Source organism: Lucilia cuprina, chromosome 5 (genome assembly GCF_022045245.1).
Source record: "Lucilia cuprina isolate Lc7/37 chromosome 5, ASM2204524v1, whole genome shotgun sequence".
NCBI classification, from domain to species: Eukaryota; Metazoa; Arthropoda; class Insecta; order Diptera; family Calliphoridae; genus Lucilia; species Lucilia cuprina.
The window spans coordinates 11321585-11346555 of record NC_060953.1 but is presented as its reverse complement, the minus strand read 5'-3'; the positions used below and the strand labels follow the sequence as shown (position 1 = coordinate 11346555).

Sequence of the window (24971 nt, the reverse complement as noted above, 5' to 3'; positions counted from 1 at the left end):
GACTAGACTTTTGACTAGACTTTTGACTAGGCTATAGACTAGACTATAGACTAGGCTATAGACTAGACTATAGACTAGGCTATAGACTAGACTATAGACTAAATTATAGACTAGACTTTTGACTAAACTTTTGACTAGGCTATAGACTAGACTATAGACTAGACTATAGACTAGACTATAGACTAGACTATAGACTAGACTATAGACTAGACTATAGACTAGACTATAGACTAGACTATAGATTAGACTTTAGACTAGACTTTAGACTAGACTATAGACTAGACTATAGGCTAGACTATAGACTAGACTATAGACTAGACTATAGACTAGACTATAGACTAGACTATAGACTAGACTAGACTATAGACTAGACTGTAGACAAGACTTAAGACTGGACTAAATACTTGCCGACAGACTAGACTAAAGATTAGACTATAGACTAGACTATAGACTAGACTATAGAGTAGACTATAGACTAGACTAAATTATAAACTAGACTATAGGCTATACTATAGACTAGACTTTAGATAAAACAATTGTCTGTTCTATAGTATATTCTATAGCATAGTTCTAGTCTAGTTTTTAGTCTAGTCAAGTTAATATGTGCGTCTACAGTTCAATCTGTAGTATAGTCTATAGTTTTCTATAGTGCAGTCTTCAACTTATAAACATTTCCATCTCTGTTTTTATAATATAAACAAACCATTATGTTAGTAAACGAGAGAGTATATGCATTGTGTTGGATAAAGTGATTGGGGGGGGGGCTTTCGGCAAAATGTTATAAAGTCTTTCATAATTTTATAAATATATGTATGTATAGGTATGAGTGAATAAATGTAATATTAAAAGTTTCACTTTCGTTTTCGTTTTTTCAAAGAGTATTAAAACCAAACAGAGAGCAAGACATGTTGACAGGCGGAGAGAGATAGAGAGAGATTGCATTGTGTTAAGAGAAGTATTACTAGGCGTATGAATGATTTGCTAGTATTTAAATAAATATTGAGTATACTTTTTTGTGTTAAAGGTAGGCAAATTCTGTTGCTGTGTGTGTGTGGAAAAAAAATGAATTGAAAGTAAAATTAATAGAGAGTGTTGTGTTAAGCTTTAATATTATAAATGTGATGTTATACTCTTGATTTTCATAGTTGTTGTTGTGTTCAAATGAAAGTGAAACTTTTTGATGTTTTAAGAAAGAGCTTTATTTTAGTTTTCAGTTTCAGTTTCGTTGGCGTTCTCGAGTTTGTTTGTTATTGTTGTTGTTGTTGTTCGTGTATGGGCCAAACATTACATATAGTTTATCTGTAGATATGTTTGTACGTAATACGTAATCTTTTGGGGCACAACGCTAACGTCGATGTTAACGTTTATGTAGACATTATGGTGAAACGTTAACGTAGCATTTAGCATAGAGTATTGCGGGTATCCTCGCCATTACTTGGGTTTAGTCAATCGAGATACGTGGTTGATGTTGGTCGTGTTTTTCGGCAAAACAAAAAACAAAAAAATAAAAATAAACAAACAAACAAATAGACAAGATTCTGTAATGAAAAAATAAAAGAAATAAAATTAAAAAAAGAAAACTTTTAATAAATTAAACATTAATTAATTAACTATTTAAATAAACAAATAAACAAACTTTTATTGTTAATTAAGGGTAAATTATTTAAAATACAATTATTATTATATAAAACTTAAACTATTTAATTAATTAAATAATTAAACAAAAACCAAATAAATAAAAATTATAAAAAAAAGTTGTTGAGTATTTATGCAATAATCAGCCCCAGGATTATGTTTATTGTATAAACTTAACACTTTTTAAATAAATAATAAATTAAAAAAAAAAAATTCTTTAAGAAAAATAATATGAAAAACCATAAAGTGCAATATTTATTAAATTTAAAAGTTAAAATAAATTTTCTTTTTTTAAAAAAATCTTCCATTATTTATAAATTTTAACAAAAAAGAAAGAAAAATATCCCTAAAACAACCAAGTACCTGTTAAACCAGAAATACAAATTTATTAAAAAAATTTAAAGTAAGAGAAAAATAATCAAAATTTATTTAAAAAAAAAGAAATTTAAAAAAATTCTTTTTAAAAAAAGTTGTGATTTCTAAAATATTTTGAATGGTTTGAGAGTTAAAAACGAAAAAAAATTGTGTTCAAAAATGTTTGATATAAATATAAACAAAATTTTTAAAAATAAACAACAATTAAAACATAATAAATATTTAAAAAATATTATTAAATTAATTTAATGAAAAATTTAAAAAAATTGAAAAAAATCGAAAAAAATATTTAAAAAACAATTTGGGAAAAATATTTTAATAAAAATTAAACAAAAAGAAAAATTTTGAAAATAAAAAAAAAATTTTTTGAAAAATTCAAAAAAAAATTTAAAAATTTTTAAAAAAATTTTAAAAAATTCCAAAAATTATTAAACACTTTAAATAAATTAAAGAAAAACTAAATTTATAATAAATGAATTTTTAAAAATTTTAAATTAAAAAATAAAACTAAAACCATTTCGAATAAAAAAAAACTTCAAATAATTTTGAAAATCTTTTTAAAACTTTGGAATTACAACAACAATTATTTGAAAACAACAACAAAAACAACAATAATTACAAAAAATAAAATTTCCAAAAAAATCTCAAACAATTTCGAACAAAAAAACTCAAAATAAATTCGGAAATTTAATTCAAAACTTGAGAATTAAAAAAATTGTTTAAAAACAACAACAACAATTAAAAAAATAAAACAAAATTAACAACAATTTTAATATTAAAAGAAATATTTAAAAAAATATTAAAAAAAAAATATTTAAAAAAAAAAATTTCAAAAAATTAAAAAAAAAGAAATTTTTAAAAAATATTAAAAAAAAAAACAAAAAAATTCTAAAAATTCCAAATTAAATCTTAAAAAACTTACAAAGCTAAAAGAAATAAATTTTTGTAAATTTAAAACAAATTTCAATAAAATCCAGCAAAAACTAAATGTTCGAAAATATTCGAAATTTTTCGAACATTGAAATAAATCTCAAAATCTTAACAAAAACTTATAAAATAAAACATAAACAACAACAATAATTACTTTTAAAAGCCTAAAAAACAACAAAACTAAAGAAATTTGAGAAATTCACAAAAATTTTGATAAATAAACGAAATTTTAAAATTTTTTCTAAAAATCATGAAAAAAGGAAAAAATGTTGAAAATTATTAAAAAATATTTAAAAGTTTATAGATAAACTTAAATTTTACAAATATTTATAAAATATCAAAAAATTTGGAAAATTTCGAAATTAAAAAAAAAATTCAAAAATTTCGAAAAATTTCAAAATTCAAAAGTTTAAAAATTTCGAAATAAAGTGAAAAAACTAATAAACATTTAACAGCATTAAAAAATTTTAAGTGAAATTAAAAAAGAAACACAATTTTGGATAAAACTGAAAATTTCGAAAATTTTCGAAATGCTCGAAAACTCAATTCGAATATAGAGAAAAAACCTAAAGAAACCAGAAAACACCAAATTTTGTTCAAAATATTTAAGAAAATTAAACAAACAAAAAAACAATTTTCAATAAATTTTGAAAATTTTTTCAAAAAACAAAAAATTTTTTTATAAAAAAACAAATTTAAAAAATATCTCCCAAAATAAAACGAATTTAATAAAAAAATATTTAAAAATAAATATTTCAGCTAAATCTTAAACAAGCAATGAAAATTATAAAAAAATTTCTAAAAGAAATTTTGTAAAAAAAGTGCAACAATTTAAAGAAAAAAACCCCTTCCTTATACAATCCCCCCTTAAAAAAATTATCAAAAAAAAAACCACAACAAAACCGTCCCTTTAACACAAAACAAACAAACAAAAAAAAAATCCTTTAGATAAAAACAACAACAACAGAAAACCCACCTTAATAATTACAAAATACAAAAAAAGCAAACAAAAACAGCAACTAAGCAATATCAAAAGCAAAAAAAAAAGAAAACACAAACGAATAACAAACAACAACAAAAAGTTCTACTAAAAAAGAAGAATATAACTGCAACAAATCATCTCCCCATCCTGCACTCTTAAAGCTAAAAGAAACACACACCAAGTGACATATAGTGTGTGCGTGTGTGTGTAAATTTTATGTTTTTGTTTTGTAACAAAAAATGTTATTAAAAATGGAACAACAACAAGCGACGGCGTCGTTTATATCGTCGCTAAATATGTCACCATTTTCATTGCAATTGGAACAGGATCAACCTTCATCACCAGCTCTGGTAGCTGGTAATAATTCCAATTCCAATCAACACATGTTAAATAATAATCAAAATAACAACAACAACAATAACAATAATAATACCGATACTGATTTAACAAATGCCAATGATGATTATAGTTCTTATACCTTACATTTAACAAATACAAGTCATCAGCAACAACAACAACAACAACAGCAACAACATCATCACCAGCAACAACAACAACATCACTACCATCAGCAACAACCTCAACACTACCAACAGCAACAGCCACCTCAACAACAACAACAGCAGCAGCAACAGCAACAACAACAAAATATTGCCAATAATCCCAATTTTCAATATTCCTACATCTATAACATCGATTCTCAATATATTTTTCCCACAGGTTATCAGGATACCACCTCCTCCCATTCACAACAGAGCGCCAATGGCGGCAATGGTCCTTCCTCAAATCAAACCACCTCCAATCCCTCGGCTGGCGTCTCTCTAATCAATGGAGTCGTCACTCTTAATTCAGCCCAAAATTCTGCCCTTATCGGTGGTAGTGGTAGTGGTGGTGGCAGTAATAATGGCGGCTCTTCGGCCTCTTCAGCCTCAGGCACTTATATGTCTCTGTTGCCACCAAATGTTGGTGCCACCAGCTCTTCCACCGGCCACTTAGTGGGTGGTGTTAATGCTTTGGGCGGTGCCGGCGGTGTTGGTGGTGGTGGTACCAGTGCCTCTGCCAGTGGTTCAACGCCTGATGTTATTGATTTCAAACATCTATTCGAGGAACTGTGTCCTGTGTGTGGTGATAAGGTTAGCGGCTATCATTATGGTCTGCTGACGTGTGAATCGTGTAAAGGTTTCTTTAAGCGTACAGTACAAAATAAGAAAGTGTACACGTGTGTAGCGGAACGTTCGTGTCATATTGATAAGACACAACGGAAGCGTTGTCCATATTGTCGTTTTCAAAAGTGTCTCGAGGTAGGCATGAAACTAGAAGGTGAGTACCCACAGTTATAATTTTATCAACATTTTTATTGTTAAACCTTATTTGGCTCTAACTATGGAACCAATCCATATGGTTTTGTAAGATCAGCGCTATAGAATAACGATCACTAAATTAGTTTTCTTTAGAATTTAGTTTCCTTGATCAGTTTTCTTTAGAATATCAATTACTCAATCTTTTTTCTTTTGAATATTAACCCTTTGATCAGTTTTCTTTAGACTAAGATGTCTCTCGATCAAATTTCTCTAAAATACTACTCACGCAACAAGTTCTTTAAAGAATATTGATCACTAGATCAGTTTTCTATAATAGTGGATCAATTAGACATTGTTCTTTAGAAAAGTGATCGCTTGATCACTTCAAACAACTATTGAATCATCATCAGTTTTCTTTCGAATAATTATCATTTCTTTTATACAATAGAAACCCCAGGATCAGTTTTCCATAGACAAGGAATCGCTCGATCAGATTTTTATAAAATACTGCTCATTCCTGTTTAGAGTATTGATCGCTCAATCTGTTTTCTATAGACTAGGGATCGCATTATCATTACTGTTCGATCAGTTTTCTGTAGAACAGTTATCGGTCTTCAGTTTTCTAAAATAGACTAGAGTCAGGTCTAGCATATAGTTTAGACTAGAGTCTGGTCTATAGTTTAGACTAGAGTCTGGTCTATAGTATAAACTAGAGTCTGGTCTATACTTAGTATAGACTAGAGTCTGGTCTATAGTATAGACTAGAGTCTGGTCTATAGTATGGACTAGAGTCTGGTCTTAAGTATAGACTAGAGTCTGGTCTTAAGTATAGACTAGAGTCTGGTCTATAGTATACACTAGAGTCTGGTCTATAGTATAGACTAGAGTCTGGTCTATAGTATAGACTAGAGTCTGGTCTATAGTATAGACTAGAGTCTGGTCTATAGTATAGACTAGAGTCTGGTCTATAGTATAGACTAGAGTCTGGTCTATAGTATAGACTAGAGTCTGGTCTATAGTATAGACTAGAGTCTGGTCTATAGTATAGACTATAGCCTGGTCTATAGTTTAATTAGCTAAAAATCTTTAAAATTCAATTGCAAGAACTAAATATATGTTTGTCTCTATTGATTTTTCTCCGTTTTGAGACAGTTATACTGTTAAATGTTTTATTTTCATTTAGTTATTTATTTGTTAGAATTTTACATTTTAAATTATGTTGTTAATAATAAATAACTTTTTTTCTTACTATAAATCAGACTTTTAAGAAGACATTTGTATAATTTTGTTTCAAAAGAAAGAATATTAAATCAACTACTATCTCTCTCTCTCTTTCCCTCTTTAATAATAACAAAAAACTAATATAATAAAAGACATACGTCAAGATGTCATTATTATAGGGGGAAAATCTTTAAAAAATATGAGTATTTAACAAGTAAAAGCAAAAACAACTTAAGCTTTAGCTACTACTCATCACAGTTGTTTATAATGGTAGCTTGGCTACAGTTACTTTTTTAAAACAACTATGAAATGAAGAAAAAACAATAGAAGTGAAGTAATTTCAAACATTCACCTTAAACTGTTAACGGTTAACCTAAAAAAACTTGTAAGGCAATCAACTAGAACTGTTAGCTTGATAAAATAAGTTATGTTTCATATGTCACATTTTCATTTCGACATTCACTGGGTATTGATAACTTTAATACAATTCTTTTGACTGTTACAAACTATTTTATAAACTAAAACATTCTTTTATAGTTTTATACCTCCTTTACAGTGAAGGGTTAAAAAAAAACTATATGCAAAAAATATAGAAAAAAACCAACAACAACAACAACAATTTAACTACACACAAATTCATATGTACTTTTTAGCATGTTTTCAATTCAGCAGATACTTGATAATGAGGCTTGAATAATAGTACGAAAAAATACAAGAAAAAAAAAACTTAAAACAAACAAAATCGATATTTTATTTATTTATTTTTCCCCCTATTTTTTTCTACTATTAGTAGTTTGCAATAGTTAGTAACTAAAAAAAATTAATGTAAAACATTTTTTTTTTCAATTTTATAGTTTTGCAATTTGACACTTTAGTTTTTTTTTATGTCAAAAAATAAAGAATTAGAATGTTAAAGTGAAGTCTTCTAAATAACAACACACAATTGAAAAATTCCTTAAGTTTAAAGAATTATTTAAAGTAAAAGTTGTTTTAAAAAAGATTTTAGAGAAAAAAATTTATAAAGTTTTGTAAAAAAAAACTAAATTTGTTTAAAAAGGGTCTTATATACATTTAATGGTGATTGCTTCAAGAAATAACAGTTTTTTTTTGCATATTTTTAACATAAACAAACAATTAATGCTATTTTAGGTTATTATTTCAAGGTGAATGTTTTCAACAACAGCAGACAAAGCTTCAAATCTTCTTCATATAATAAAGACTAAAAGCTGGTCGATAGCACAGAATAGTAGACTACAGTCTGGTCTATAGAATAGTCTATATTTTAGGTTATTATTTCAAGGTGAATGTTTTCAACAACTGCAAACAAAGCTTCTGATCTTCTTTGTATAATAAACACTAAATGCTGGTCTATAGTATAGCATAGTAGATTACAGTCTGGTCTATAGAATAGTCTATATTTTAGGTTATTATTTTAAGGTGAATGTTTTCAAAAACAGCAAACAAAGCTTCAGATCTTATTTATATAATAAAGATTAAAGGCTGATATATAGTATAGTAGACTACAGTCTGATCTATAGAATAGTCTATATTTTAGGTTATTATCTCAAAGTGAATGTTTTTAACAACATCAGACAAAGCTTCAGATATTATTTATATGATAAAGACTAAAGGCTGATCTATAGTATAGAATAGTAGACTACAGTTTGATCTATAGAATAGTCTATATTTTAGGTTATTATCTCAAAGTGAATGTTTTCAACAACAACAAACAAAGCTCTTCTTAATATAATAAAGACTAAAGGCTGGTCTATAGTATAGAATAGAAGACTACAGTCTGTTCTATAGAATAGTATATAGCGATATTTCTTGGTGATTTTTTTGTCTAACATAAATAGACATTTAATTCAGGTTATTATTTCAAGTTGAATGTTTTCCTAAACAACAAACAAAGCTTGAAATCTATTAGCTTTATTTCATAACAACAATTTATAATATTCGTAACAATTTACTGTTTAAAATCTACAACAAAGCAAAACAATTTTCTCTCTCTCTCTCTCTTTTATGCTTTATACAAAAAAAGTAAAAATTAATGTTAAAAACACTTTAAATTTTTTAAATCTTTATAATTTTGTTAATTTTTATAAAATTTTAAACATTTATCCAATAACTTCGCTTTAAACAGACATCAAAGAGATATAAACACACACTTTTAACTACTATTATTATATTTTCTACATTTTACAATAATAACTAATAATATTATTAAATATTTAACTTTTAAACTGTAATACACTATTTAAACTATGAAAAAGTTTAATTTTTTACAAAAATTACACAAAATTTCATTAATTTTATTCGAAAAACCCCACATTGTAGTAAGAAGAAGCACTTTAGGCAAAAGGTAAACAAAACAAATACAAATCACTACAAAAACAAAGGCAAACATCATTCTCTCTCTATATCTCTTTTAACTTTTTAAAGATTTCTTTTTGTTTTTTAACAAATAACACTTAAAAATTTAAGAAAATTTATAATAATATTCCTTAAAATTACAAATATAAATAAATATTTAAATAAATTTTCTTAATATTAAAAAGAAAACAACAATTAAAATTAAGAAACAGCACTTTAAACAAAAGGTAAACAAAGCAAATACATACAACTACACATTTCAATAACAAAGCAAAACATCTTGCTATCTGTCAATCTTTTAGTTATTTTTTTACAGATTTCTTTTGGTATATTTTAAATAACAACTTCTTTAACTTTAAAATCAATAATATTCTTTAAAATCTTTAATATTTGTTAATTTTTAACAAAAATTTCTTCAAATTCTGCAAGAAATCCCATGTGAAGTAAGCTGCCGCTTTTAAGACAAAAGGTAAACAAACCTGCTACAGCTGTTTAGTAAATAAAGCTAAACAACTCTGTTTTAGTTTCTAACTTTGTAAATATTTTTCTGTTTTTAATTAGAAAATAATGTTTTAAAGCTTAATTAATGCACAAATAATTAAAAATTATTAATTTTTAATAAAAATTAAAGAAGTTGCAATAATTTATCAGCTATTAAAAAGGAAAAGTAGGGTTTAAGAGCTAAATTATCTTTACTTTAATATATATGTGTCTATATACTAGTTTTTCTACTAATTAATAGACTACTGTGTGGACTAGTTTATAGATTGGTATAAGTACTAGTTTGTAGACTATTCGATGTACTAGTTTATAGACTAGACAATGGACTAGTTTGTAGACTAGTATATAGACTAGTTTGCAGACTAGTATATGGATTTGTTTTTAGACTAGATTAAGAAAAAGTATTTAGACTAGTCTATGGACTAGTTTATAGATAAGTCTAAGGTTTAGTTCAAACTAGTTACTAAACTAGTCTATGGACTAGTTAAAGATCTAGTCTAAGGTCTAGTTTATAGATAAGTCTTTGGAGTAGATTATAAACTAGTCTATGGACTAGTATTTGGACTAGTTTTAGAATAGTCTATGGGCTAGAATTTGGACTAGCTTTAGACTAGTCTATTGACTAGATTATAGACTAGTCTATGGACTAGATGATAGACTAGTTTATGGACTAGTTTAAAGACTAGTCTAAAATCTAGTTTATAGATAAGTCTTTGGAAAAGATTATAGACTAGTCTATGGACTAGTATTTAAACTTGTTTTAAACTAGTCTGTGGTCACTTTTATGGACTCTTTTAAAGACTAGCCTAAGGTCTTGTTTATAGATAAGTCTTTGAAGTAGACTAATTTATAGACTCTAGTGTATAGCCTAGCCCATGGATTAAATTAAAGACTAGTCTTTGGACTAGTTTATATACTATTTTATATACTAGGCTGTGAGTTAGTTTATAGTCTATGCACTAGTTTATAGACTAGATAGTTTATATACTAGTCTATAGATTAGTTTATAGACCAGTTTATAGACAAGTTTATAATCTAGTTTTAGAGACTAGTCAATGGACTAGTTTATATACTAGTCTATGAACTACTTTAAAGACTACTTTATGGAACAGATGACAGCCTACTCATTAGACTAGTTTATAGTTTACTCTTAGACCAGTTTAGAGACAAGTTTATAGTCTAGTTTATATATTAGTTTATGGACTGGTCTATGGACTAGTTTATGAAGAAATTAATATACTAGTTTATAGATAAATCTGTGGAGTAGACAATCAAATAATCTTTAGGCTAGTTGACAGTCTAGTCATTGGACTAGTTTATAGATTAGTCTTAGACCAGTTTAGAGACATGGTTATAGTCTAGTTTATAAACTAGTTTATTAACTGGTCTAAGAACTAGTATATGAAGAAATTAATATACCAGATTATAGATTAGTCTATGAAGTAGACAAGCAAGTGGTCTTTAGGCTAGTTGACAGTCTAGTCATTAGACTAGTTTATAGATTAGTCTTAGACCAGTTTAGTGACAAGCTTATAGTCTAGTTTATAGACCAGTCTGTTGACTGGTCTTTAAACAAATGTATTAACTGATCTATGAAAAAGGTTTTTTACTAGTATATGGACTGGTCTATTGACTAGCATATTATCTAGTCTATTTATCTTTGAATAAATCTTTAAATAAACTGATTTTTTTTTATTTTTTTAAAAAAATAATAGATAATATTTATGATTAACTTAAAATATGTATGTTTTTGCTTTTTTTACATAATTTCTGAAAAATTTCATTGATTATTTCATAGATTTCTTTATTTATATATGAAATATGTATTCCAACACAAAAAAAAAGTATTACCCAATTTGTTTGTCATCATCATCAGCATGAATATTGTCGTTATGAAAAAGAAATATTTTTTTTTTTTTTTTTCATTTGGCTCAACATTTTAGTCATTATCTGTCAGCTGCTAACTACAACAAACAATTTATTTATTTATTTTTTTTTTCTATTTGCTACAAAAATTCCAAATCTAAATATATAATTTTCTATATGAATATGTGTATTTAACATAAATTTTTCTAACTTAAAAAAAAGAAATGAAATGAGAGCAGCCAGCAATAACAACAAAAACACAGAAACGAACGTAAAAAGAACGACCTATCCCAAGTTTTAATAAAAATTTTACTTTTTTTTTTTATTTACGTGCTGTTTTAATGCTGCTTCTTTATTTGATTTCAAAACCCTGCTTCTTCTTATACTCTTTATACTTTTGATTTTATTATACTATGTATACGTAGTTGTGTATATATGTAGTTGTGTAAGTGTGTGTTTTTTTTTATTATAAATGTATGTCAATGTGTTTTGGGGTTTTTATTTTGGTGGTATATTTAGTTTATGTTGTTGCTGTTGTTGTTGTTGTTGCGTTAGCCTCTGTAGCCAAGTGACATACAAACACACATTAAATATAACTCGCACACCAAATATTGTTGTTGTTGTTGTTATATATAAAGCTTATTTCTTCGTTTTCTTATTATTTGTTTTGTATTTAAGTTTCACATTGTTTCGTCATGTCAATATCAGCTTTAATGAAAACTATGATGATGATGAAGAAGAAGAAAACAAACAACCAACCAACAACAAAAACTAAATTAAGAAATTCCAAAAAATACTCTTTTTAAGCATTTAAAATACTCGTTTACATATACATTACAACAAACACAGGCATTTAACTTTAAGTCAATAAGTCACTCTACTACTCGCTATAGAAGTCACTCTCGTTTTCATTTAAACACGAACAGTAACGAAAAAAAGAAACAAAACAAAGTAAAAAACAAAAATTCATAAAAAAAGCAAAAAAAATGGAAACCTTACATATGAGTACTAACCAGTAAAATGTAGCTGTTGTTGTTATTGTTACAACTGTAACCATAACCCCTCTCAATAAAATATGTACTGTAATAACAGCAACAACAACAACATCTACAAAAATCTCTTGTCATATTCATCGGCATTGCTAGTTTTTTTCTTCTTCTTCTACTTAATATTTATTTCTGTATCATTGTTGTTGCTATTTAACTAATTTAACTTTTTTGTTGGTATATAGAGGTCTATGCGTTTGTGTTTTTTTTTATTTCTCATTAATATTTCTTTCTTCTTTTTTTTCATTTCTCTATAATTTGTTGTGTAAGGCCTTTTTATTTATGTTTTGTTATTGTTATAATTGTTGTAATCCTACAAATGATGCCACCCGATTAAATGATTTATTTTCTTGATTGAAAGGATTTAACAGCTTAATAATAATTAAAGTAATTATGTAAAAACTATAGACTGTTTTATAGTATAGAGTATAAAAAGCCTAGTCTATAGTCCTAAGTATAGGCTCGTCTATAGTCCTAAGTATAGGCTCGTCTATAGTCCAAACTTTGGCTGGTCTATAGTCCTGACTATAGACTGTTTTATAGTCCAGACTAGAGAATGATCTATTGTATAAACTATAAATTTCTCTATAGCCTAGGCAATATACTATTCTATAGTCCATACTTTAGACTATTCTATAGTCCAGACTATAGACTATTTAATAGCCTAGACTAAAAACTATTCTACAGTCCAGACTACAAACTATTCTGCAGTCTAGACTAAAAACTAGTCTTAAGTCCAGACTATAGTATATTCTATAGTCTAGACTAAAAACTATTCTCTAGTCCAGACTGTAGACTATTTTATCATCCAGAGTATAGAATATTCTATAGTTCAGACTATAGACTATTCTATAATCCTGACTATAGACTATTCTATAGTCCTGGCTATAGACTATTCTATAGTCCTGGCTATAGACTATTCTATAGTCCTGACTATAGACTATTCTATAGTCCTGACTATGACTATTCTATAGTCCAGACTATAGACTATTCTATAGTCCAGAATATAGATTATTCTATAGTCCAGAATATAGACTATTCTATAGTCCAGAATATAGACTATTCTATAGTCCAGACTATAGACTATTCTATAGTCCAGACTGTAGACTATTCTTTAGTTCAAACTATAGACTATTCTATAGTTCAGACTATAGACTATTCTATAGTCCAGACTATAGACTATTCTATAGTCCAGACTATAGACTATTCTATAGTTCAGACTATAGACTATTCTGTAGTCCAGACTATAGACTATTCTATAGTCCAGACTATAGACTATTCTATAGTTCCGACTATAGACTATTCTATAGTCCAGACTGTAGTCTATTCTATAGTCCAGACTATAGACTATTCTATAGTCCAGACTATAGACTATTCTATAGTCCAGACTATAGACTATTCTATAGTCCAGACTATAGACTATTCTATAGTCCAGACTATAGACTATTCTATAGTCCAGACTATAGACTATTCTATAGTCCAGACTATAGACTATTCTATAGTCCAGACTATAGACTATTCTATAGTCCAGACTATAGACTATTCTATAGTCCAGACTATAGACTATTCTATAATCCAGACTATAGACTATTCTATTGTCCAGACTATAGACTATTCTATAGTCCAGACTATAGGCTATTCTATAGGCTATAGACTATTCTATAGTCCAAACTATACACTATTCTATAGCCTATCTCGACTATAAATAAGTCTTTATTCTTAAATATTGATCAGTCTATAGTATTGCTAATAGATCTGTTATCAACAGATCTTGCTAGGGTATCACTGTATAGTTTCGACGAAGTATAGTCTTCATTATAAGCTATTGTCTTGTCTATCTAGTTTGACGGGTTTTAATCCTTATAGTTTTACTTTATCAGCATCTGGCATCTTTGTTTTTCTCAGCATTTATTTTCATTCTTTTTTATAATCTTTTTATTTAAAATATATAAAAATGCCTCTTTTTGAGCATGTGATTGATTGCAAAATCTTTTGCATTTAGTTGCTATTAAATATATCATATAGTTATTATGTATTACAACAAATAGACTAACACCCACCCACTGGATTATATTCCCCCCTACCTGTATTTTGCTCCCCTTTTTCAGAAATTTTAATTATTAAAAGCTGTTCTAATTTGCTTTAGTTTATGACAACATTTTTAAATTATTGATTTTTTTTTGTGAAAAAGAAATTAAAAAAAAAATATTTAAAATTTAACTGCTTAACAAAAGTTTTGTAAAGAATAATTAAACTAAGTTTAAATACAAGTTTAAGCGGAATAAGTAAAGTCAGCTAAACTAGACATTTTGCTTTAAAGTTCTAACTTTGTGGCCATTTATTTTGGAAATAGAAAAGAAATATTAAACATATTATATATCAAATGATAGGTTATGAAAACTACTTTTTAACGATATATAATTTACTTAATTCTAACAAAAATTGTTAAATAATTTCATTGAAAAAGGATAACTTAGCTTTAAAACTTTGTTTTTCTTTATTATTTATAATAATTATCGATTATTTTTTAAAGTTTTTATATTTTTCTAACATTTTAAACTATTTCACTTAATATTTGGCTAATTTCCAAAAATATTTTCCATAATTTTTTGTAAAACACACATACTTTTACTTTTAATGACCAACAAAAAAAATTGTTTATCATTTTTACACAATCTTTAAATAATTAAAAAAATAGAAACAAAATGTTTGCTAGAACAAAGCACAAACTGAAAAAAAATAAACAAAAATTAATTTACAAAAATAAACTTGTAAAATGTTGATTTAACTTAATTACAAATTACTTTTAAACAATTGCAGACACTTGAAAAAGCGGGCGCATTTATTCAAGCGGGCGGTTTTATGTCGTTTGATTGCAATTAATTGCACTTAACATTGTTTTTTTTTTACTTATTTATTTATTTACTTGTTTAAACGCCAATTTGTTAGAGAGAAAAACAAAACAAACAAAACATACTTAAACATGTTAACAACTAAAAGAAACACAAACAAACTACTTAAATTAGGCCAAAACAGTTGTTTTACAGCTGATAGTTTGCAAAGAAATAATTACAAAAAAATATATATATATATATATATATATATATATATATATATATATCTACTAATTAAAATTGATTTTAATTTTAATTTTAAAAACAAAAACTAAGTTGTCTATGACTCAGACATTATAGAGTCTTGACCGAGATCACGTTATTTATAACAGTTTATAGTCCTTAATATTAAACAGTTTGTAGTCTAGAAATCAATCTACAGATTTCTACAAAGTCAGTCTATAAACTTGACTAGAGATCAGTCAATAGTCTACACTAGAGATCATTCTGTAGCCTTGACTATAGATTAATCTATAAACTGGGCTATAGACCAATTTGTAGTCTCAACTTGAGAACAGTCAATAGTTAAGACTAGAGGTCAGTCTATATTCTAGACTAGAGATCAGTCTATAGTCTACACTAGAGATCAGTCTATATTATGAACTAGAGATCAGTCTATAGTCTATACTAGAGATTAGCCTATAGTATAGACTAGAGATTAGACTATAGTATACACTAGAGATAAGTCTATAGGCTAGTCTAAAGATCAGTCTTCAGTCTAAACTAGAGATCAGTCTATAACTAGACTAGAGGTCAGTTTATAAACTAGACTAGAGATTAGTCAACAGTCAACACTAGAGATCAGTTTATAGTCTAGACTAAAGATCAGTGTATAGTCTAGACTAGAGATCAGTCTATAGTCTAGACTAGAGATCAGTCTATAGTCTAGACTAGAGATCAGTCTATAGTCTAGACTAGAGATCAGTCTATAGTCTAGACGAGAGATCAGTCTATAGTCTAGCCTTCTATAGTCTAGACTAGAAATAAGTCTTTAGTCTAGACTCGAAATCAGTCTAGAAATTTGTCAACAGTCAGTACTAGAAATCAGTCTATAGATCAGACTATGTTCCATACTAGAGATCAGTCTATAGACTGAAGATCCGTCTACAGTCATTAATAAAAGCCAGTCTATAGTCATGACTATATATCAGTCTATAGTCATGACTATAGATCAGTTTATAGTCATGACTATAGATCAGTCTATATTCATGACTATAGATAAGTCTATATTCATGACTATAGATCAGTCTATAGTCATGGTTAAAAATCATCTATAGTCTAGACTACAGATCAGTCTATAGTCATGGTTAAATATCATCTATAGTGTAGACTAGAGATCAGTCTATAGTCAAGACTAGAGTTTAGTCTGTTATTTTCACTATAGATCAGTCTATAGACTTGACTAGAGACTAATTTATAGTCTCAACTAGATATTAGACAATATTCAATACTAGAGATCAATCAAAAGTCTGTAGTTTTTACTAGAGATCAGTCTGCAGTCTAGGCTAAAGACCAGTATGTAGACCAGAATATAATCTCTACTAGAGATCAGTTTATAGTCTAGACTAGAGACCATACTATAGTCTTAACTATTGATCATTCCATAAACTATGCTAAGAATCAGTCTGTAGTCAAAACTAGAGATCAATCAATAGCCTTTAGTAAATCTGAGTTTATGGTTTGTGAGGAAGATCAGTTTTTAATCTAGAGATCAGAGTAAAGTCTTAACTATGGATGGGTCAAGTGCTCACTCTATGCTATTGACAATAGATTAATTTATAGTCTGGTTTGGTGGTCTAGACATAAGATCAGTTTACAGTCTTGTCAAAAAATCACTCTATAATCTTAAGTAAAGAATTTAAAATGAAGATCAATTTAAAATCTAGACTAGATCAGTCTAAAGTCTTAACTAGAAAACAAACTGCAGTATGGACTAAAGAGCAGTCTATATTTTTGACTATAGATCAGTCTATAGTCTTAACTATAACTAGAGATAAAACTGGAGTTAAGTTTTAAGTGTGGCCTAGAGTTTGACCAATAATCTTGACTATAAAGCAATCTATAGTCTTTACTAAAGATCGGTCTAGAAATAAATAGTAGTGTAGATAGTTTTGTGTATAGTCTCTTAACTTTGGTATGTTTGCTGTTGATTTTTTCTTTCTCACTATTAATTTGTTTGCTGTGTTATTATATATACACATAGTATGTATGTGTATATGTGTGTGATTCGCAAAGCCGTTTTATATTAAACCAGTTGTTTTGTAATTTTTTGTTTTTCGATTTTTTTTTTTGAAATATTTTTGTGCTAAAAATACTGTTTATAAAACTATTACACAAAAACTAAACGAAAACGAATTTTTTTTATTGCACTTTTGTGTGCTCGTTCTCATTTTGCAAAACATTTCGATAATTTTATTTTCAATTTTTGCTGCTGTTGTTGTTGTTTTTCTCTACAAGAATGTGTCCTCGTACTCACCTCGTCCTCAAGTTGAGGGCAATATCGTGGCAAAAAGAAATCTGAAAATAAAAATGGAAATGAGTGCAAATAAATAACAAAGGCATATAGCGATTTATAAATGCATGCTACAGTTTTGAGACATAAGATGGGGAAAAACAGAACTTTTTAAAAAAAAAGTTGCTTAGAAATTATGTACTACTGGTTGTATACTTTCAATAGAATTCATATACTAATTAAAAAATTTGTCATACTACACGTTAGACCAAGTGTGAGTTTTTTTGGGTCTAAGGGTGGTATGAGCAATTTTAAATTACTCATACCATAATATAATAATCTTGATTATAGATTAGTCTATAGTTTTGACTATAGATTAGTCTTTAGTCTTGACTATAGATTAGTCTCAAGTCTTGATTACAGTCTAGTCTACAGTCTTGACTATAGTTAAGTCTATAGACTTGACTATAGTCTAAAATCTTCACTACAGATTAGTCTATAGCATTGACTACAGATTAGTCAATAGTCTTGACTATAGATGAGTCTATAGTCTTGACTATAGATGAGTCTTTAGTATTGACTATAGATAAGTCTATAGTCTTGACTATAGATAAGTCTATAGTCTTGACTATAGATGAGTCTATAGTCTTGACTATATATGAGTCTTTAGTATTGACTATAGACTAGTCTATAGTCTTGACTATAGACTTGTCTATAGTCTTGACTATAGATAAGTCTATAGTCTTGACTATAGTCTTAACTATAGATGAGTCTATAGTCTTGACTATAAATTAGTCTATAGTATTGATTATAGATTAGACTATAGCCTAGACTATATATCTGTCTATAGTCTTGACTATAGGTCTGTCTATAGTTTTTACTATAGGTCTGTCTATAGTCTTGACTATAGATCAATCTATAGTCTTGACTATAGATCAATCTATAGTCTTGACTATAGATGAATCTATAGTCTTGACTAAAGATCAATCTATAGTCTTGACTATAGATCAATCTATAGTCTTGCCTATAGATTAATCTATAGTCTTGCCTATAGATTGATCTATAGTCTTGACTATAGATCAATCTATAGTCTTGCCTATAGATTGATCTATAGTCTTGACTATAGATCAATCTATAGTCTTGCCTATAGATTGATCTATAGTCTTGACTATAGATCAATCTATAGTCTTGACTATAGATCAATCTATAGTCTTGACTATAGATCAATCTATAGTCTTGACTATAGATCAATCTATAGTCTTGACTATAGATCAATCTATAGTCTTGACTATAGATCAATCTATAGTCTTGACTATAGATCAATCTATAGTCTTGACTATAGATCAATCTATAGTCTTGACTATAGATCAATCTATAGTCTTGACTATAGATCAATCTATAGTCTTGACTATAGATCAATCTATAGTCTTGACTATAGATCAATCTATAGTCTTGACTATAGATCAATCTATAGTCTTGACTATAGATCAATCTATAGTCTTGACTATAGATCAATCTATAGTCTTGACTATAGATCAATCTATAGTCTTGACTATAGATCAATCTATAGTCTTGACTATAGATCAATCTATAGTCTTGACTATAGATCAATCTATAGTCTTGACTATAGATCAATCTATAGTCTTGACTAAAGATGAGTCAATAGTCTTGACTATAGATGAGTCTATAGTCTTGATTATAGATGAGTCTATAGTCTTGACTATAGATGAGTCTATAGCCTTGACTATAGATGAGTCTATAGTCTTGACTATAGATGAGTCTATAGTCTTGACTATAGATGAGTCTGTAGTCTTGACTATAGGTGAGTCTGTAGTCTTGACTATAGATGAGTCTATAGTCTTGACTATAGATGAGTCTATAGTCTTAACTATAGATGAGTCTATAGTCTTAACTATAGATGAGTCTATAGTCTTAACTATAGATGAGTCTATAGTCTTAACTATAGATGAGTCTATAGTCTTGACTATAGATGAGTCTATAGTCTTGACTATAGATGAGTCTATAGTCTTGAATATAGATGAGTCTATAGTCTTGACTATAGATGAGTCCATAGTCTTGACTATAGATGAGTCTATAGTCTTGACTATAGATGAGTCTATAGTCTTGATTATAGATGAGTTTATAGTCTTGACTATAGATGAGTCTATAATCTTGACTATAGATGAGTCTATTGTCTTGACTATAGATGAGTCTATAGTCTTGACTATAGATGAGTCTATAGTCTTGACTATAGATGAGTCTATAGTCTTGACTATAGATGAGTCTATAGTCTTGACTATAGATCGGTCTATAGTCTTGACTATAGAGCTGTCTATAGTTTTGTCTATAGATCTGTCTACAGTCTTGAGTATACATCTGTCTATAGTCTTGACTATAGATCTGTCTATAGTCTTGACTATAGATGAGTCTTGACTATTGATTAATCTGCTTGCCTTGACTATAGTCCTTTCTTGTTGTTCCCCTTTTTCTCTCTAGTTTTCGATGAAATCATATGGATGTTTTCTTAAATTTAAAGTATTTTTAGTAAATTAAATTTTTCTCCATAAATTTTAATTTTTTTCTTATTTACCAACTAAATCTTAATAGTTTAGTTGTGGTTATTATTGTTGTTACTGTGTAAATGTTTGAATGAATGTATGAATGTATGTACATATGTATGTGTATGATTACATTCGCCACTTTATAAAATAGTTTTACGTTAAATTTCTGTTGTTGTTGTTGGGTATTTTCGTCTTGCTATCTCATTTCCGCCTTTGCGCTCTTGGCCTATACATCCATCTCTTGCGCTCATGACCTAGATTTTTTCTGTGTTGATATGTTTCTGTTGTTGTTGTTTTATATTAATGCTTTAGTGTTGCTATAGTGGTTGTTGTGTGTGTGTTGTTTTTTTATTTATTATGTACTCGTATTCGTTTGTTTGTTGTTGGCTTATGATGGTATGATCATGTGGTGTGGGGGGGGTGGGATGGTGAAGCAGCGTTTAGCAAAAAAAGGGGAGTGAGTGTGTAGTTGTATTCTCCTTGTATTTATTTTTTGTTTCTGTTTTTAATTTTAGTTTGATTTTGTTGTTGTGTTTGTTATATTATGTATGTTTTGGATTGGTATTAGTGTATTGTATGATGTACTTGGACATTTTAATATTGTGTTTATTATTTAGTGCAGATTTATATTGTTGCTGTTACAATCAATGCAACATGTAGTGTACGCTCTTGTTGTTGTAGTTTATTTCTTGTGCATTTTTTTTTTGTTTTTCACATTTTTGTTTTGATTTCTTACTTAATATTTGTGTTTTGTTTTTTTGTTTCTTAAATTGTTTAAGCCTAAAGTTATTTATTTATATTTTTTTGTGGAATTTTTCTCATTTAATCTGTCCGTCATTCTTTCCAACATTATAGTCATGTTATAATTATGCAGTTTTACTAACTTTGTTGTTATAATTGTTGTTGTTATTGTTGTTATATGCTGCTGTATTATTTAATTTTATGTTAAGCTATTAATTCTTGTAATTTTTGTTTTTGTTTTTACAAATTTTGGGGTCTTTTTTTTAACCACAATTTGCCTGCAATTCTATAACATTTTGGAGGGGCTGTTTTTGGGGCGACAATTACATATGTATATGGTAGTTGTATGTGTGTGTGTATGTTTTCCTTTTTGTGTAAGGTTTTACGTCATTATGTTGTTAGTTTTAAGATTTCAAATTAAAGTTTTAGAAATAAAAATTTGTAAAAATTCTTTTTAGTTTTTAAATTATTCAACTTTTTTTAACTGTAGTTTAAGCTAGGTTTAAGCTAAGTAAATAAATAAACATTTTATTAAAAGCTTAACAGCTTCTCTATAAATAAACCCAAATTTGCTGTAATTGTTCAATTAGTTTTAAAGTTATATACTAAATAAAATTTACATTTTTTATATAAAAAAAATTTCGCAAGGTGCTTAATTTTGTCGAACTATAACTTAAGCTAGGTTTAAGCTAGTGAATTAAATAAACTATCTGCTCAAAGCTTAACACCAGTTCTATTGATATTCCTAAATTCTGTAAAGATCGTTTGAAAAGTTTTAAAGTTATAAGAATATTATTAAATTTTTCAGTTTTCCTAAAGTGGTCAACTTTGTTTAACTATAACTTAAGCTAGGCATAAACTAGATTAAAAAACAAACCAGTTTTAGAAAGCTAAACACCTCCTCTATTGATAAAACCTAAAGTCTGTAGAGGTCATCTTAGAAGTTTTAAAGTTATATGAAAATAACAAAATTTAAAAATTGTTCTATAAAGGTAATTTCCTCAAAGTGGTCAACTTTGTTTAACTGTAACTTAAGCTGTACTTAAGCTAGCTTAATAACTAAACCAGTTCCTGAAAGCTTAACATTTGCTCTACTGATATTCCTAATATCCTTATATTTTTAAAGTTATATACATAATAATCAAGATTTATATATACAGCAACATAACTCAAAGTAATCAAGTTAAGCTAACTATAGTTTAAGCTGTGTTTAAACTAGATTTAAAACCAAATAAGTTTCTGAAAGCTAAACATCTTAACTAATAATATCCCTAAACTTTATAAAGAATTCCCTAATCGTTTTTAAGTTATAAAGTAAATAAAATTTACATAATCTATAAAGTTGTTAACTATAGTTTATGTTGGGTTTAAACTATTTATTAAAATAAAAGTTAAACTTGTGTTTAAGCTTTTTAACGCTGAAATACTCCACTATAGTTATGTTAAATGTAATGACAAACGTTTCAGATTTGTTTGATGAAAGTTCAGATATTCATGAATAAAAATTTTACAAAATTGGAAAATTTTCCACTTTGTACTAATTTAGCCCACTGTATGTTTTATATTGTGATTTTTTTAGTAAAGATTATGAATGCTTATGATGTCTACTCTGAATAAAACCAATTTCGTTCAGATCGTTTCAGTATTCTCAGAGTTCTATATAAACAAACAATTGTATTCTCAAAAAAACTACTTTTCAAAGATAGTCAACTTTGACAGCCCCTATTTCTTTTGGTGTACACATTTTTCAACTGAGATTTTAAGTTTCTAAAAAGCTTATCTCCTTGTTATTAGTTAAGCCAAAGTTGGCGGCGATCGGTTCAGATTTGTTTAATAAAATCTTTAAATATTCTTTGATAACAATTAATGTTGTAAAATCTTAAAATAACCGATATTAAGCTAATGTAGCTCACTGTTAATTTAACATTGTGAACTTTTGAGTTAAGTCTATGAAAGCTTATGTTGTCTACTCTTAATAAACCCAGTTTCGTTCAGATCGGTTCAGTATTCTGAGAGTTCTATATAAATAAACAAATTTAGTTTTTTTTAAACTATTTGTATAAGATAGTCAACTTTGACAGACCCTAGATCTTTTGGTATACAATTTTTTCAACTGCGACTTGATGTGTTTGAAAGCTTATCTCCTCCTTTATAGTTAAGACTATTTTGGTGCCAATCGGTTCAGATTTGTTTAACAAAATCGTCATATAATCCTTAATAACCTATAATGTTATAAAATTTTAATATTACCCATATTAAGCTAATGTAGCCCACTGTCTATTTAACTTTGTGCACTTTTTAGTTAAGTCTATGAAAGCTTATGTTGTCTACTCTGAATAAAACCAGTTTCGTTTAGATCGGTTCAGTATTCTCAGAGTTCTATATAAATAAAAATATGTATTATCATTAAACCTTCTTTTACCAGATGCTCAACTTTGACAGTCCCTAGATCTCATGGTACTTAACTTTTTTAATTGCAACTTAAAGTTTTTGAAAGCTTATCTCCTTGTTTATAGCTGAGACAAATTTGATGCAGATCGGTTCAGATTTGTTTAATGAAATCTTTCAATATTTATCATAAAAAATATTTTTAAATTTTTTTCGTATTTTAAAATTTGTTTGTATGTAGCCCACTGTACATTTATTTCTATAATACTTTTTTGCAATATCATGAAAGCTTAACCTTTATTCTCTAACTGTACCAAGTTTCATATAAATCGGTTCAAAATTTTCAGAGTTCTATATAATTAAAGATTTGTATAAACAAAAAATATTTTTAGCCAATATTATACTTTGTTAAGCAATGGCTGCCTTACTAATTAAATATGGCGACTTTTTTGTAAAGTTTCTGAAAGCTTAACTTAACTTCTATATAAAAAAAGCCAAGATTGGTTCAAATCGGTAAAGGTTCTAAAAATAAAATATTTTTTTAGTTTTTCTCAAATTTTCAAAATTTTTCTTTCAGATTTTTTTTTTTTAATTTTTTTTTATCTTTTTTTTAAATAAAACAACAATTTTCCTTAATTTTTGAACAAATTCAGAAAGCGTGAGTTTAAAATTATATTAAGTGAGAGTATGTTGTTGTTTTTTTGTTTAAAGGTGTTTTTTTAATAACTTTTTTGTGAACATTTTGCACTTCCTTCCTTTTTAAAAAGCTTTGTTTATTTTTTTTTCTGTTATTGAAAGCATTTCGTTTTTTTTTTTGTTTAAACATTAAAAATATGTATAATTTATGTTTGTAGTTGTTGTTGTTGTTTTTCATATAGTAACTTACATAATTTTTTGTTTTTGGTGTTATTTTTTTATATCTGTCTGTCTATCTTTCCTCTTATTTTAAGTTGATTATTATGAATTTTTTCAACTTTCGAATTTTGTTTTATTATTGTTGTTGTTGTTAATTTTTACATACTTAAATACTTTTTTGAGGTTTATTATAATCTGTTTTATATATAAATTTTTTTTGGAAATTGTTGCTATTTTTTTAGCTTTATTATCTCTTTTTATTGTTGAACATTTGGGAGTTACAATATCTGTTAAAAGCCACAGAAAAAAAAGAGATAAATTAACAATTTTTAAAATTGAAAGTTTATTTAATCCAAAAAAACAAATTGAGGGTGTACAGAGTGTTATTAATGTTAATAATTGTTTCAAATTAAATATATAATTGTAAAAGATTTATTAGGTAAAAGTTAAATTGAAAGGTTTTTAAATTATATCAAAAGAAATTTTTGTTAATTCAACATTTATCAAATATTTAAATAAATTTGTTCAAAATTTATAATTTTTTTTTTAACTTATATAAAGAAAAAACGACCATTTTCAAGATCAAACATACAACTTGTTGTAAAGGTTCAAAGTTGGAGAGCTTAAACGGGAAGAACTTGAAATTTCAAACACTCACAACTTCTATAATATTTCAGGAATTTAGTTCAGTTCTAGTTCAGTTCAAGTTCAATTCTAGTTCAGTTCTTGTTCAGTTCTTGTGCAGTTCTAGTTCAGTTCTAGTTCAGTTCTTGTGCAGTTCTAGTTCAGTTCTAGTTCAGTTCTAGTTCAGTTCTAGTTCAGTTCTAGTTCAGTTCTAGTTCAGTTCTAG

General features: G+C 27.3%; 1 protein-coding gene across 1 annotated transcript in view; it reads left to right on the top strand.

The window, feature by feature from the left end:
• LOC111678683 (nuclear hormone receptor FTZ-F1-like) overlaps positions 1-5889 on the top strand; it is a 74187-nt gene extending 68298 nt beyond the window's left edge. Inside the window, exon 2 of the mRNA XM_046950968.1 lies at positions 4643-5889. Within this exon, the coding sequence (XP_046806924.1) occupies positions 4643-5262 (620 nt within the window). The 3' untranslated portion in view covers positions 5263-5889. The remainder of the gene's footprint in view (positions 1-4642) is intronic.
• The last annotated feature ends 19082 nt before the right edge of the window (positions 5890-24971 follow it).